This window comes from Pleurodeles waltl, chromosome 1_1, assembly GCF_031143425.1.
Source record: "Pleurodeles waltl isolate 20211129_DDA chromosome 1_1, aPleWal1.hap1.20221129, whole genome shotgun sequence".
NCBI classification, from domain to species: domain Eukaryota; kingdom Metazoa; phylum Chordata; class Amphibia; order Caudata; family Salamandridae; genus Pleurodeles; species Pleurodeles waltl.
Genome location: NC_090436.1, coordinates 268,812,221 through 268,827,028, shown reverse-complemented (window position 1 = coordinate 268,827,028; position 14,808 = coordinate 268,812,221). Strand labels below are relative to the sequence as shown.

Genomic DNA, 14,808 nt, shown 5'->3' with positions numbered 1-14,808 from the left:
ATATACACACACTCAGATTTTAGATGGATCTACTTCACAAATATTAGAAATCAATGCCCTCCTCCTTGCTCTTCATAAAGATGATCTGTCAGTTCCCACGCTAATCTTGTTGGAGTCACCATTCTGTGTATAAAGTTACAATGTGGAATTACCAGAATGACACCTGAAATGGTAAATTGATGAAACCAAAACAGATTTTGAGAAAGGTGGCTGTTCTACAGGATAAGTTTCCTTCAGCCCATGTAAAACATACCATAGCCTATGAAAGTGAAGGAATTCACATCTAGCTGCAAAGATAGCTGGGCAAACCTTTGAGCTTCCGGCTGTAACTTGATCACAGATAAATAGAAATAGAAACATGGTGGCAATACAAGCAAAATTGAAAAGAGAAAAACCTCTTGATGCTTTACCTCCCAACTATTCTTAAGGCCTCACCAAAGAAAATGTTCCTGTTGGTCTCATACCTAGGACAGCGATATACCTACTGAGCATGCTAGATCATAACAGATTGGGGCAGTTCATGAAGGGTTAGCTTTGGCTTTTCCTGACGTCAGTGCTGCTGTGTAAATGCTATAAAAACAATATTGGTGGTCTTATTCACCAAAGAAATATGTGCAATAATGTAGCATTTGTCAAATGATGAAGCACTTTACTGCTGTAAGACCAGCACCTACTTCCCTCATGATATCTGATAAAGATTTGGGGGGTCATTACGACCCTGGCGGCCGGCGGTAACACCGCCAACAGGCTGGCGGTGTTCCGCCAGCAATTATGACCGTGGCGGAATTGCCACAGCCATACCGCCGTCCCCTCCATTTTCCCGCACTGCCGGCCTGTCCATGGCGGTACACACCGCCATGGAAAGGCCGGCGGTAAGGGGACTTGGGGTGCCCCTGGGGGCCCCTGCACTGCCCATACACTTGGAATTTCGGGCAGTGAAATGTGCGGCGGGTGCTACTGCACCCGCTGCACATCAGCATTGCCGCCGGCTCTATTACGAGCCGGCTGCAATGTTGATGTGACATTTCCGCTGGGCCAGCGGACGGTAACACTGTTACCGTCCGCTGGCCCAGCGGAAATGTCATAATAGGGAGACAGAAATACCGCCGGCAATGGCGGTATTCTGTCTCCCGCGGCCTCGGCGGTCTTTTGAAAAGACCGCCGAGGTCGTAATGACCCCCTTGGTGTTGTTTTCCTTGATCATGTTGGACTATGGCCTGTAGTCCATCTATATAAGTATATTTTGGTTTCAGTCGATTCCTGCTCTGAATTCCTTTGAATGTGACCACAAAAGAGAACCACAGCTGAAGTAGTCCTACTAGACTTGCAGTATGTAGCAGTGGCGGGAGCAGTTCATACTTTCCGTTCAGGCAACAGTCCTGCATTTGCAGCCAGTGCTTTTTGGGATCTGTGTCGGCTCTAGGAGTATAACTACTACATTCACACCCTTTCTATCAAGAATCGAACAGTGTGGTCAAGTGAGGCAAAAGTTACCCTAATGCAAGCCTTGACTGCTAGGTAACTGGACTCAGGATGGCCATGGTTTCATAACCTGTATAGGTTTCAGTGAGCATTTAACAACTTCCTTACCAAACCCCTTACCACATTATTTTTGACACTCCAATTTATGTACCTGATCTCAAAGATCCCTAGAAAGATGGTGAAGTCTGAATTTAATTCATGTGACCTTGTTTCAGGATTTAATCTGTTACATAATATTCAAGAAGTAAGAGATATCCTCCAGCTCTGTCATTGAAGATAAAACTTCCCTAAGTGGAAGAGCTAGTTCAGGAATGTATCCCTGATAAGCAAATCTTCTGATCGTCTCATAGACCACCTGTTTTAGTTCTCATTAGAAGGCACACTGATATTGCCACCACTTCCTAGTCAGTTTCTTATCTTTTCTATTTCCATGCCCTCAGAAGGGAAGCATGAAAACAAATTTGGTGAGTGTGTTTGGACTATTGCCTAGAGACCTCTGAAGATGTTAAAACATGACCACTCCACAGAACGTGGGGGTGCGGCGGCAGTGAGGAATCTGCTGGTAGATACAATATCCACCAAAATGTGTGCTACCAAAAATAAGTAACTTGTTCTTCTCTGAATACTTCTAACCACAGATTCCTCACCTTGTGAATGTATACCTTGTGAATATATACCACAGCAGCACCTCTCAAGGTGGTGGGTTTGACTAAGACTGACTCAGAGTAACAAAATAAGTATGACCGAGCAGGCAAAATTCTCCTCTCAACAGACTTGACTGTCAATGCAGTAATGCTTCAAGAAGTTTGCACTGAGACCTACACAGCGCCTGACAATTGTCCGGGACTGGCATGCAGGTGCAGTGGTAGCTGCTTTGGCACAGGTGAAATGAGCCTGTAATCTTCATGAGGATGTTTTTTTAGCCAGCGAGAAGCAGGTCTTTGTGATGAAAACAATATTGAGAGATGGCCTGTTTTTGCAATGTCTTCCCTTTCTTTACTCCTGAAAAGCTTACAAAGAGCTTATCATCCCCTCAATGTTCTTTTGTGCGATATTGGTGCAATCATTATAAAAGCTCATTGCACTATTACGGTACAAACAATAACATTGGAGCAAAGAACGCTGGAAAGGTGATATCATACCCAACATGAAAAGGAGTGAGCACTTTCACTAGAAAACAAGCTTCGGTTCTCAACAGCAATGTACCAATGAAAAACCTAGAATAAGTTGGGATGAGAGAAGAGCCTGCAGCTCACTCATACACCTAGCATATGTTATGGAGATGCAAAATATCCTCTTTAAAGTCAGAAGTCTCAATGGACAGCCTTGCAGCAACTCAAAATGGGTGCCAATCAAAAAAGTAGGGAACAAGTTCAAGCCCCATGTGGCATCATATAAGGTTTTAATGGAAGTAAATGTTCCAAACCTTTAAAAAATCTTATCACAACAGGTGATTTAAATAAAGAGGGCTGGTCTGGCAACTGGAAGAAGGCCGAAAGAGCTGAGAAGTAGCCCTTATCAGTGCCCAAAGCAAGCCCTTTCAGAACAAACAACAAAACATCAGAAATTGAGCTTGAAAGGGGTCAATGCGGGCCATATGTCAGGTGGCGAACAACCTGAGTACATTGATTTTAAAGAAGGATGACTCTTTCCCAAAATGACATAAATGACATTCGAGGGAAGGTCGAAGAAGGTAAACTGACACCTATTGGAGCTAGTCTTTTTCACAGGGGTATGCCCCAAATTTTGCCTTCTTCCTCCTATTTTTCCTGACCCTTTTTTGTTGGCTTTAGGTCTATGGGCATATTAACACTGCTAACCAGTGTTAAAGTGCTTATGCTCTGTGTCTAAAATGTATTGGTGATTGGGTTCTTCATGATTGACATATCTGATTTACTAGTAAGTCCCTAGTAAAGTATACTATGAGTGCCCAGGACCTATAAATCAGATGTTACTAGTGGGTCTGCATCACAGATTGTGCCACCCACATGAGTCGCCCTGTAAACATGCCTCAGACCTGCCACTGCAGTGTCTGTGTGTGCAGTTTTAAACTGCCATTTCGACCTGGCAAGTGAGCCTACTTGGCAGGCGCAATTCTTCCCTTTTACTTCATATAAGGCACCCCTAAGGTAGGCCCAAGGCAGCATCATGGGCAGGGTGAGGTGTATTTAAAAGGTAGAACATGTACCGGTGTGTTTTACACGTCATGATAGTGAAAGAGTAATACATTCAGTTTCACTATTGCAAGGGCTATCCCTCCCAAAGATCAACATGGGGACTACCTTGAAATATCTTTTAAGCATAATTTCCCATTGGGAGCAGGTAGAGATGTGGAGTTTGGGGTCTCAGAACTTGCAATTTAAAAATACATCTTTTGGTGAAGATGGATTTTGAATTGTGAGTTTGAAAATGCCACTTTTAGAAAGTGGGTATTTTCTTGCTTAACCATTCTTTGCCTCTGCCTGTCTGCTGAATACATGTCTGGGTCAGGGTGACAGTTGGGCTGTTTGTGCATTCACTCTAGACAGTCACACAAGGTGCTCTGAAGTGTGCCCTCCATATCCTGATGGTCCACCATCAGGCTGATGGGTCTTCCTGAACTAGAGTGGTGGGAGGAGCTGACACTTACACCTTAATAGGGCTGTGCCTGACCCCACACAAAGCAGTCTCTAAACCCCTGGACTGTGTCTGGGGCCAGGGCAGGGAAAGGCAGGGTCTTGTGCATTACAAAGATTACTCTTTGAAGCTTGTCTACTTCAAAGACAGAAATAGGTATGAGTACTGGACCTCTGACCCCACACAGTTAGAACACTTCTGGACTGAGGACATTCTGCCAATAGGAAATCCTGCAGCTTATTGAAGAACCCTTCCACTACCCCTGGCCAACGATCACAGAAATGTTTGACACCTTCTGCCATCAAAATAGGTACATTTAAAATATGTATTGGATTTCATCCACCAAAAAAGAGATCAACAAGCAAAATACCACATTTAAGACATCAGACCATGCCAGACTCTCTGCAAACTGGTACTTTGTATTCAGAGAACTACTTCCAATAGGTCACATCATCCACAAAAGGCAAATAGGAAAGTAGCAATAATCTGTATTATTTGGCTAAACTGCCCAGAAATCATAGCCTCCTTATACCCTTCCTTCCAAAACTGCATCATTTTCGGGACTTTCTAATTGTTGAAACAGATTGAAAATTGAGGGCATATTTATGAGGCCCTCGTGCCGCCGGTGAGTCACTTTTTGTGAAGCAACAGCGGTGCAAACCTTGAACTCAAAGCTGTGAGGCGACGTAAAGCCATTTTGTCTGGCTTTGAATGGCCTCATAGCGATAGAGTAAGGCAATGCAGTGCAAATCACTGTGTTGCCTTATCTGTGTAAGGGTGGCATTCCATGGGCATTGCGGTGGGAGTTTGCACGCAACACCTATGAATTTTGGTGCATCCCCAGATTTACAAGAGCTTGTAAACATAGGGATGCGCCAAAACTTTACGCTGCAGAACATATAGAAATAGGAAAAAGCCTCCCAGGATTGTTTTTGTGCAAGAAGATGCCCCTTCAGGGCAGCACAGCAAGGTGACATCCTAAATCCTCTCTAATGAGTAAGACTGGGTGTACTGTTTTTCATTCACATCCTAGCAAGTGCGAAAAAAGATGTTGACCCTTTCTGGACAACAAGCTATTTATTTAATTTTCTCTTGGGAGGGGAACTCCAGAGGGGCAGTGAAAGCCTCCTGGCTGCTAAAGACCCCTCTAGTTGGTCTCTGTTCTAACTACAACCATTCCTCTGGCCAACTGAGAGATTTTATGGGTGCATGTACTGCTGTGGGACATGAACTGGGCAACAGAGAATAACATATTGGCGGGCCTGGATACTTATAGGGCCCTATCACATGGCTTGGTGACCAGATTATTTTCTAAACCTCTGCATCCATTCACATTGCAACTGTACCAAATGGAATGCCACATATAAAAATACTGTTCACCCCAGAGGGGACACCATACATTTTAATCTGTATGCTTTGCACCATGCAGTGAGTACCAAATCACATTAATATGAAACTTACTCTCAACATAGGGCCGTTTTGGAAAACATGAGGCTCATCACAAACCACGCAATATTCATTCAACACAGGTATCCGCTGCTCAGCAAACTTGATAGTCTACGACAAAAAGAAAAAAGTAAACAAAATATGACAAAGATGATAAATAATACGGTAGCCAGCAGTTGAGTCATCTTGCAGTGTTTTTCCTACCTGAACAAGGAAGCCAAGGTCTCGTACTGGAATGCATTTTGCACCATAATTTGGCTAAAAGAAAACACAATCAGAACATCGTTAACAGTGCTTATTTGTGATTATTCGGAAGTGAGAAGACGTATTGTCTACTGCGCGCCTCGCATTTTTTTCACATTCTTCTTCTTCCCTTTAACACAGGCACAACTATAGCAGGTGAAGGTTTCAGTTGGGGCTTCAAAGAAAATAACATTAAATTAATGGATGTACTCATTTGTATTGGTTAGGCCCAAATAATAAAAACACATCTTCCCAAAATCTCAGCTCAAAAACTGTACACCTTTCCTTTTAAATTAAATTATTATTTGATTAATTTAGGTTTAATCAACTACAGTTCACCTTTAAGATCTGCATTAACCAATAGTTCCTGGTCACTCATCAACAATAGCCATGGTGCGATGCCCTGTGCCGTATTTACAAGGTGGAGTAAAGCCACTTTTTGTGGCTTAACGCTACCTTGTAAATACGACCCCTTCACATGCAGCCCTTTGCGTGGATGGGGCATGCAATGGGTGTTGCTGTGGGTGTGCCACAGCAACACCCATTACATTTTGACACTGCCTCTGATTTTCGAGTTTTCATAAACCTAAGGCAGCGGCAAAATCTAATGTCACCCCAGGGGTGGCGTTAGCAAGGTGCAATGAGAAGGAGTACTTTTATTCCTCCTCGGGTTTTTGCTTTTCCTATGTGTGCTGCATTGTGCTGCACGCACTGAGAGAGCAAAATGCCAGACATGATTGTTTATGTGCAGGAAGGTGTCTTTTCCTGCACTTAAACAATCATTTTAAAATGTCGCTTTGGCATTTCTGTGACGAGCCAAATCGCCATTAGTGATTGTTTATTTGCAGGAAGGGGCACCTTCCTGCACAATCAAGTCCCTCAACGCAGACATCCTTGCACGATGGTGCAAGGGTGCCTGCGTTGGTGCTGACAGCTAAATTTAGAACCAGCGCAGGGGACAACACAGGGGTGTGCCATATTCAATTAAATATGGCGCATCCCTCCATTGTGAAATGATGGAGCGTAGTGCTGCCAATTTTGCCGCAACGTCGCACACCATAATTTTCCTATAAATATGGGCCTAACTCCCTTTAGTTTGTGCGCCATTACACACTTGTACTCATTGTTTTGTGGTCAGACCAGATATGGCAAAATCCCTCAAAAGTGCCTCATCTCTATCTTTTTGGCAGAGCACAAGAAGAGGAAGACATAAGAGGGCAATATGGCATTTACCCTTTTGATAAAAAGGTGATAGAGACCTCTTAAGGTGGATTAGTGTAGACATTTATTACAACTTGTGTTACGTGGTGCTACCTTCTGATTGGCCAGAACAGCACCATTTTTTACATGTGACCAAATGTATTTCTGGAGCGTGCTGCTAAGGTAAACATTAGGGAAAATAGCTGCGGAGCTCAGAGCCCAAGACACCAGTTTGCATCATCTAACATATTATTTCTCTGTGTACATACCATACTGTTTTAATTAAATCACCCGATAGTTAATGGTGGCGTAGAGGCAGCCAAGCATTTTCAAGTTTGAAACGAAATATGTTGATTATTAAACAGCTATATATGTCTGAAGCTTAGGTTTGTGGACTGTGCCACGAAGGAGCAATTCTTTTTTTTGCATTCCCATGTCACTGAAATGCTAGGCAAGCCACATTTAACTGGCATCAAGCTATGTCTTTGACCATTAAAATGCCAAGCCTCGATGTTGCTGAAGAGACATGACAGCACCAAAAATGTTATCTGAAGATAAAAAAAAAACACAATGTCAGATTACATTTTATTAAAAAGTGAGGCTGTATAATGCTGGCAACTTTAAAGTTTGACTAATGGAACCCATAGGGGTCAAAGCATTCCGTATATCCTGGGTGTAAGCTTTAGCAGGGATACTCTCACTTAGGCCCATTTTTACATTTTTAGAGCAACCATCTCGGCTTCATCGGGTCACCATTAGAACCTCCAATGGGAATTTCTGATCGCTTTTTTGTACTGGGATTTCCGGCTGAAGGGTGTTTCTCCACCATAGCTAGGTGGTCTGACCACCTTGAGTAAGAACAGAGAGAGGTAGGTATGAGTGTGGAGATTAAACTCAGCTGGTGTTTTTTAAAGCACTAGGTAGTGATTTCGTAAGCGGTGAATGGGTCAGTTTGTGCAGAACCTGCCTCATTTAGGGACCGTTTTTGTGCAAGTAGTAGTAGTAAGGGGGTCCAATAGCAAGGCTGTTCAGGTTTAATGATAACTAGACATCCAGTCAAGACATGGAGTCTGTCTTTGGATTGGCAGTGGCACATGGGTCCTCATACTTGGGAAGAGGGAGGACAATGTTCACCTGAATGGGCACAAAACAAAACAGGGCCTTTAATAGGTGGAGATCACCACGCAACTTAATACATACACACGAAAAACTTTCAGGAGCATTTATATCTGATTTCTGCACATTAGTGTAGGTGACCTCTTAGATCGTCGTATGGGTGGAAAATTATTTTTGTATTGCCACTAAAACTCGCAAAACCAACATAAGTGGGCACCAATGCTAACATGGTAGGGGGGACGAAAGTCCTCAGTTCCCTAACTCCTACTCAGCTCAATCTGTTACTATAAAGCTCTAAATGACTGTCTGGTAGTGCATATTTAATATTGCAACGAATGCCAGAGCTATATTTTAACAAGAATGGAGGCAAGTAACAAGTCCTTATTATTTTTAAAATTAGATTCAACTGGATAATATATTCTTGATCTATTTAGTTGTTTTGAATTGCAGTATGTCAAGGAATTCAGCCCCATTACATCTTGCATGGATTAAACCCTTAGCACGGCAAAAAACACATGATCATGGAATTTTAGGGAGACTTGGCTAATTATTTTTCGTTACACATGTGTTAGCTAAGACTAAGCTGTCATTAAAATGCCATACTCAAGTATGGTGCATTAACACAAAACCCAAACACAAAAGCTTTGCATCGCGCTATGTCTAGGATGACCCCTATGGAAAGGATCCTTTTCGTAGGGTGAAGGTGGGAATTCGAACCACTGATGGAAAACCCAGGTATGACAGAAGGGTAACAGTTGTGTGAATGTGGTCCACAGTTAACTGAAGCAAGCCCACTTTTAGCGGCCAGTTGCCAAGGTATGGGAATACAGGTATCACTGACCTGCGAAGATGAGCCACAACTACCACCACTAACTTTATAAACACCTAAGGGGCTGAGGGAATGCCAAAGGACAGGGCAGCAAACTGGAGTTCTTCTGACCTAATCATCAACTGAAGGAAGTAGAATTATGAATGCAGGATGGGTACATGACAGTATGCACCCTACAAGTCTAAGCACACCAGCCAGTTCCTCTGAATTGAAGGTGGAAAAAATACACTAGGCCAGGGAAAACATCTTAAGCTTGTCCTTCCAAAGAAAAGTGTTCAGGTGCAGAATGTTTAAAAGTGCCCTGAGTCTTCTGTTATTTTTGGCACAAGAAAAGTACCCCTTCCTGTAATATACCCTGTCTTTTTCTGCCTCTGGAAACTCTCAACGGTCTTTTAGGTAAGTGGATACTGAACTTCTGGTGACAGGCGGTATTACTGATGGACTTGATGGGCCTGAGTCCTCTGTTATTTTTGGCACAAGAAAAGTATCCCTTCCTGTAACATACCCTGTCTTTTTCTGCCTCTGGAAAACCCTCTACGGTCTTTTTGGTAAGCGGATACTGAACTTCTGGTGACAGGCGGTATTACTGATGGACTTGATGGGCTAGAAAGAGAAAACCTGAAGAATGGGCTGTATCCCTGCTTTCCTTGCAGGACTCCAACATATATTCAGCTTTTCCACCAGAAAAATGCTCAAACCATCAAATGGCATATTCATAAGGAATGCATGCACGTCACCAGAAAACCCTGTGGAGGGCATCCAGGTATGATGCTTGATCACAGACAGCGACCATGGAGCGACAGTTGTTGTGTCCAGGTCAGCCCTCAAAACATATTTACCTTTGTCCTGTCTGTCTTGGATTGTTTAAGCAAAGGTGTTCCTGAATTTGTCAGGGATGACCAGCAATATCTTGCTAGGTATATCCCAAAAGACATTAGTGTAGAATTCTAGATGACATAAGGCATTCAGCGTCTTCAGTACCAAATTGAAGGAGGAAAAAATCCTTTCTAAAATACATTAATGTGCTTCAACTGTTCAGAGGCACAGTAGGGAATGCATGGATTTACTCTGTTGAAGCCAGAACCTCCTGTTGTCAGGTGCTGGGTCAGGAAGGCTGGGTCCCCTGGGGCAGGTCTATGGTTCCTGTTTCCAAAAAAAGGTTTGCTAAAAGACATTAAGGGCTCTAGAGTAGCAGACCCAGGCTAAAATATTTCAGTCAGTAGATTTACCCTTTTCTCTATGGTAGGCAACTGGTGATCCAAAACATTTGCTGTTTTGAAGACTACTACTATAAAGGAAGCACTGTCCTCAGCGGGGCATCCCAATAAAGAGACCCGTTTTGTCCCAAGGGTGCTTTATGGCCACTGGCATTTTGTAGGTCTAAGTATAGGCCTGTTAATGAGTGGGAAGTAAATTGACCACCTTCTCTCTAACATCCTTATCACGTGGACTGTCTTTACTCCCTTGAACCCGATCTGAACAAGGCCTCCAGCCTATCACAATACTGTCATCATAGAAGAGGCTTGGGTTCATCCAACATTGTATGATATGCCTTGGTAATCTCATAACGAGACACAGGCCTGGGGTAAACCACTGTCGGGTCTGGGTCGGAGATAAGCATGGGGTAAGATCCGCAGTATGCACCACTGGAATCAGGGTGACAAGTCTGAGCCCTGAGGTGCACTAGTGGACATGTGGGCCAGCACCGGTATAGGACCAGAGGGAGGCCCAATGGATTCAGTCAGCACTAAGGTGTACCCTGTGAATGTATGTCTGTCTGGGGCCCCCTGCACCTCTGTGGGGATTAAAGGTACCCCAGAGGAAGCCTGCATCATTCTAAAAAGCCACAGCATGGCCTACTTTAAGGCCTTTCGCTGCTGTAGGTTCGATGATGGCTTGGGCAGATCGGGGTACTGGGACCAACTTCGGGATGGGTTTGGAGTCAGACAAAGGAAGCAGAGTCATGTCCTTTGAGTGCTGATTGCACAGCTTCTCCCTAGAGCAAGAGAGTCATGACGGATGCAAGTCCTTCTTGGACTCCTTGCATTTGTGAAAGGCTTGTCTCTCAACTTTGCCTTGAAATGATCTGAGGACAGCAAGTTGGGACAGGATCAGAACCCTGAGAATTAGAAGGCCCACCACTTGGCAGGGAAGTGGATCTTTTGCTTGGAGTGCGACCTGCCATGTTCAAAGATGTATCGTTTTTGCCTCCTACTCGCCGATGCTCTTCGGGTGCATCAAGGAGCATTTACTAGCACAAGCATATATCATGTGGATCCATGAGTGGCAGCTGCCTTCCTGCAATCATGGCTTGAAGTCTGTGGTTTTCGGTGGAGCTATATATCTAGCACACCACCTAGAAAAACAAGTTCATGGAGTCAGCTAACATCAATGAAAAGTTGACAGCGGAGTTCCAGATCCATGTCAAATAAAGCAGAAACAGAGGAACTGCACCAGCCAATTGTGATAGCTCTTTAAATCTCTGTTGTAACTTCCAGTGATGGTCTAAGGTTTCCGCTGGGTAAATGGTGTCACCTATCGGCAGCAAGAGCAGTTGCTTTGAAAAGTTCAACATCCAGTCTGACCCCTGTGGAAAATCAAAAAGTGAGGAATCAAAAGAGGAGGAATCAGTGGCTAGAAGTATCCATCCGAAGTACATGCTACGTGCAATAAACAGGTAAACAAACTGTTTCGTACATGGAAAGGGAAACAAGGCATAATAGCAAAAACTGTTGATGATAAATTATCTCACAGATTATCTCACAGATGTGGCAAACTGGCTTTTCCTGATGTCTAATCAAGGTCATCCTGGGCTTCATTCTGCGCATTAGACTTAAGAAGCCATAAAAATGGCAACTTGACTTGGTGAAGTCATTCAACCATTTAAGATAAGATCATGTCTCAGCACATATTCAATCCTGCCCTCACCTGACATCTGTGTACATTCAAAACTGTGTAAACTGCAAAGGTATACATGATATCCAAATTAAGGGCCTGATTTATGAAAAGTTAGCGCCGCCTTTGCGTCATTTTTTGACGCAAAAGCGGCATAAACTTAGAAAATATCATTATATTTTGTAAGTGCGTCGCTTTTGCGTCAAAAAATGACGCAACGGCGGCGCTAACTTTCCATAAATCAGGCCCTACATTTCTTTAATTCATATACGAAATGCAGACTGCACACTAATTTCAAGACTGAGAAGCTTAAGAGGGACTAGCCATACTTTTAAAAGAAGGCAAAGGTAATTTCCAAATACAGATAACAGAGCATACTTGCAGTGAATGTGAACACTGTTGCAGGTTTTGCTTCCATCCATATAAATATACAAATGTAGGCATTTTAGCTCAGATAAACATCAAATAACCTATGCCTTCAATTTAAATGATTTCAGCCCAATGTTTGAGATATGTAACTGGTCTGCTTTCACTATTATATGTATTTGGTAGTGCTTGAATCAAGTGACGTGACCAGGGATTAAACTGTTTAAAAGATTCCTCTTAGACCTCTTCTACTTTAACCATTTTCTGACTGATTTTAAATGTTTAACTGTTGTTTCTTTTGTGCAGGAGTAGGGTAAAAAATCTATTCACGAGTTGAGAATTAGGGGAATTATCTCATTCTACCAGCCTTATGGTGGTAAGAATGACCTCATATGTGGTTTGCAGTTTTTGGATTCTGTCAGGCTGTCAGAATTACCAAACAATCTTCAGCTGGAACAGCTCCAAGACAAAGACTGGTCTGGAAAAGAAGTTGGCACTAGAGACTGGACAGAGGTGGGACAAAAATAAGATGGTAAAAAATGTATGTCAAACTTTGAAGTATATCAACAAAAAACACCACCATTTGTACTCTAACTGCATTATTCAATAATCAATTACCTGGTAACAACTATCAAATAACCAAAAGCTTCTGCACATAAATAATGGTCAATATTCTCTCTCTAGAGAATTTCCTTCATAAAATTTGCAGTATTCAGACCTAAAACACGGTTCTTAGTACATTGATAATGACTTGTTAAAAATATGTACTGTCCATTCACAGAAAACACTCCTTCCTTTAAACCAGACTATCACATTTAGGCCTTCATTAAACCTACATTGTCTAATAAAAGATTAAAAAAAATTCAAGATACGCACAGCAGCTTGTGATGATGAAGATGGAGTTAAGATGCCAATTAACCCTGAGGTAAGAGAGAGCCTTCTGCCCTCTGTGATTGGTTCCTTCAAGAGTTCACCTTTAGATGATGTGGGGACACTAGAGTAAGACTTGAGTAACTTGTGGTTCTTAAGTCCATCTAATTCTTCCATTCTAAGGTTATTGGAATAAGAACGGTTCAAAGGTTTATGGGGCTTCAAGGTGCTATTGTGCTCACATCTAGGGTCCCCAGAACATGATCTTGTCAGGAGTTTATGTGGCTTTAAAGATATGCAGTCTTCCTGTTTAACAGATGACGAACATGGGCGGCTCAAGAGCTTGTGCTGCTTTAAAGTCATTGCTTCTTCAACCCTTGGGTCACTCGACAAAGAACGGCCAAAGCTTCTGTGAGACTTAGTGGAGCAACCATCTTCAGTCTTTACTGTGCTAGAACAAGTCCTTCTGAGCAGCTTGTGAGTTTTGGAAACGCCCTCATCTTCAGTTTTCAACTTGGATTTATTTTTACCACATCCAGGTGGTGGATAACTTGGCGACCTTAAAAAGCATGGAGACAATTCAAGGATAAAATGATAACTGAAACAATCCATCCTATTAATACATTGTTACACGTGAACAAATTAGATTTCTTTGACATAATATACAAATAGCCAACCTACTTCATAAAAATGTTACTGGAAAATAAAAGTATTTTAATTAATCTACATAATTAGGAAGGTTTTGATATAGACTTCTTACTTTCTTGGGAAAGGCCATTGTAATAGTTTAGATGGCATTCCAGTTTCCCCTTCACTGTTTGCATGACCAATGTGAAAGTTGCACTTTGACGCATCTTTACCAACATTAACAAAGTGACTATGGGTCTGTGGAACACACACAGAAGGCAATGTATAGCTACATTGTTTTTTTGGTCAAATTCTTGCTCAATGCAGTATTTCAGTGTCTAATTTGTGGGATTAAACCTAGTTACATTTACCTAAAAACATATCTAAACGTTTTGTCCCAAACCCAGTATTTAGAAAGAAAACACAGTTTCATTTTGATTTGTAACTAAATGACTCACCCAAATAGTGGATCAACCCTATATTGTACAACTGGTGCATTAAGTGGAAATAAAAAACAAAACAGTAATATTCCTGTGCGCACAAAGAGGCCATGTTATGTCCCATCGTACAATGATTCTCTATCCAAGTTCACATAATACATCAACATACATTCCCTAAATAAATCACACAACTGCATTTCCATCAAGACAACTGTACAAATATTTTAAAAGTAGGGGTCCTAGTTGGATGTGATTTAAAATATATAACAAAGGACTGATATTCCTGCTGGATGGGATGGAAATACCATTATTTTAAAAAGTTGCAGTTTGGGTTTAGAAGTGCGTAGTTAATTTTCCCCAGTTATTTTGAAGAGCATACTTCAGAGCCCTTCTATTTTTCTGACCCTCTCTGTGCTGGCTTTAGGACTCTGGACACGTTACTACTGCTAATCAGTGCTAAAGTGCAAGTGCTCTCACCCATAAAATGGTATAATTGGCTTACAGTGTTTGGCTTATTTTATTTACCTGTAAGCCCCTTGTAAAATCTTATACCACATACCCAAGGACGGTAAATTAAATGCTACTAGTGGGCTTGCAGCGCAGATTGTGCCACCCACAGAAGTAGCCTTTCAAACATGTCTCAGGCGTTCCACTGCAGGGCCTGTGTGTGCAGCTTCC

At 42.3% G+C, this 14,808-nt stretch overlaps 1 protein-coding gene across 1 annotated transcript in view; it reads right to left on the bottom strand.

Annotated features, from left to right (window-relative positions):
* Positions 1-14,808, bottom strand: part of PARP8 (poly(ADP-ribose) polymerase family member 8) — a 636,820-nt gene that overhangs the window by 288,557 nt on the left and 333,455 nt on the right. The window contains exons 12-14 of the mRNA XM_069221607.1: positions 13,070-13,622; positions 5,749-5,802; positions 5,560-5,655 (exon numbers count right to left, since the gene is read on the bottom strand). Coding sequence (XP_069077708.1) covers positions 5,560-5,655; positions 5,749-5,802; positions 13,070-13,622 — 703 coding nt within the window. The remainder of the gene's footprint in view (positions 1-5,559; positions 5,656-5,748; positions 5,803-13,069; positions 13,623-14,808) is intronic.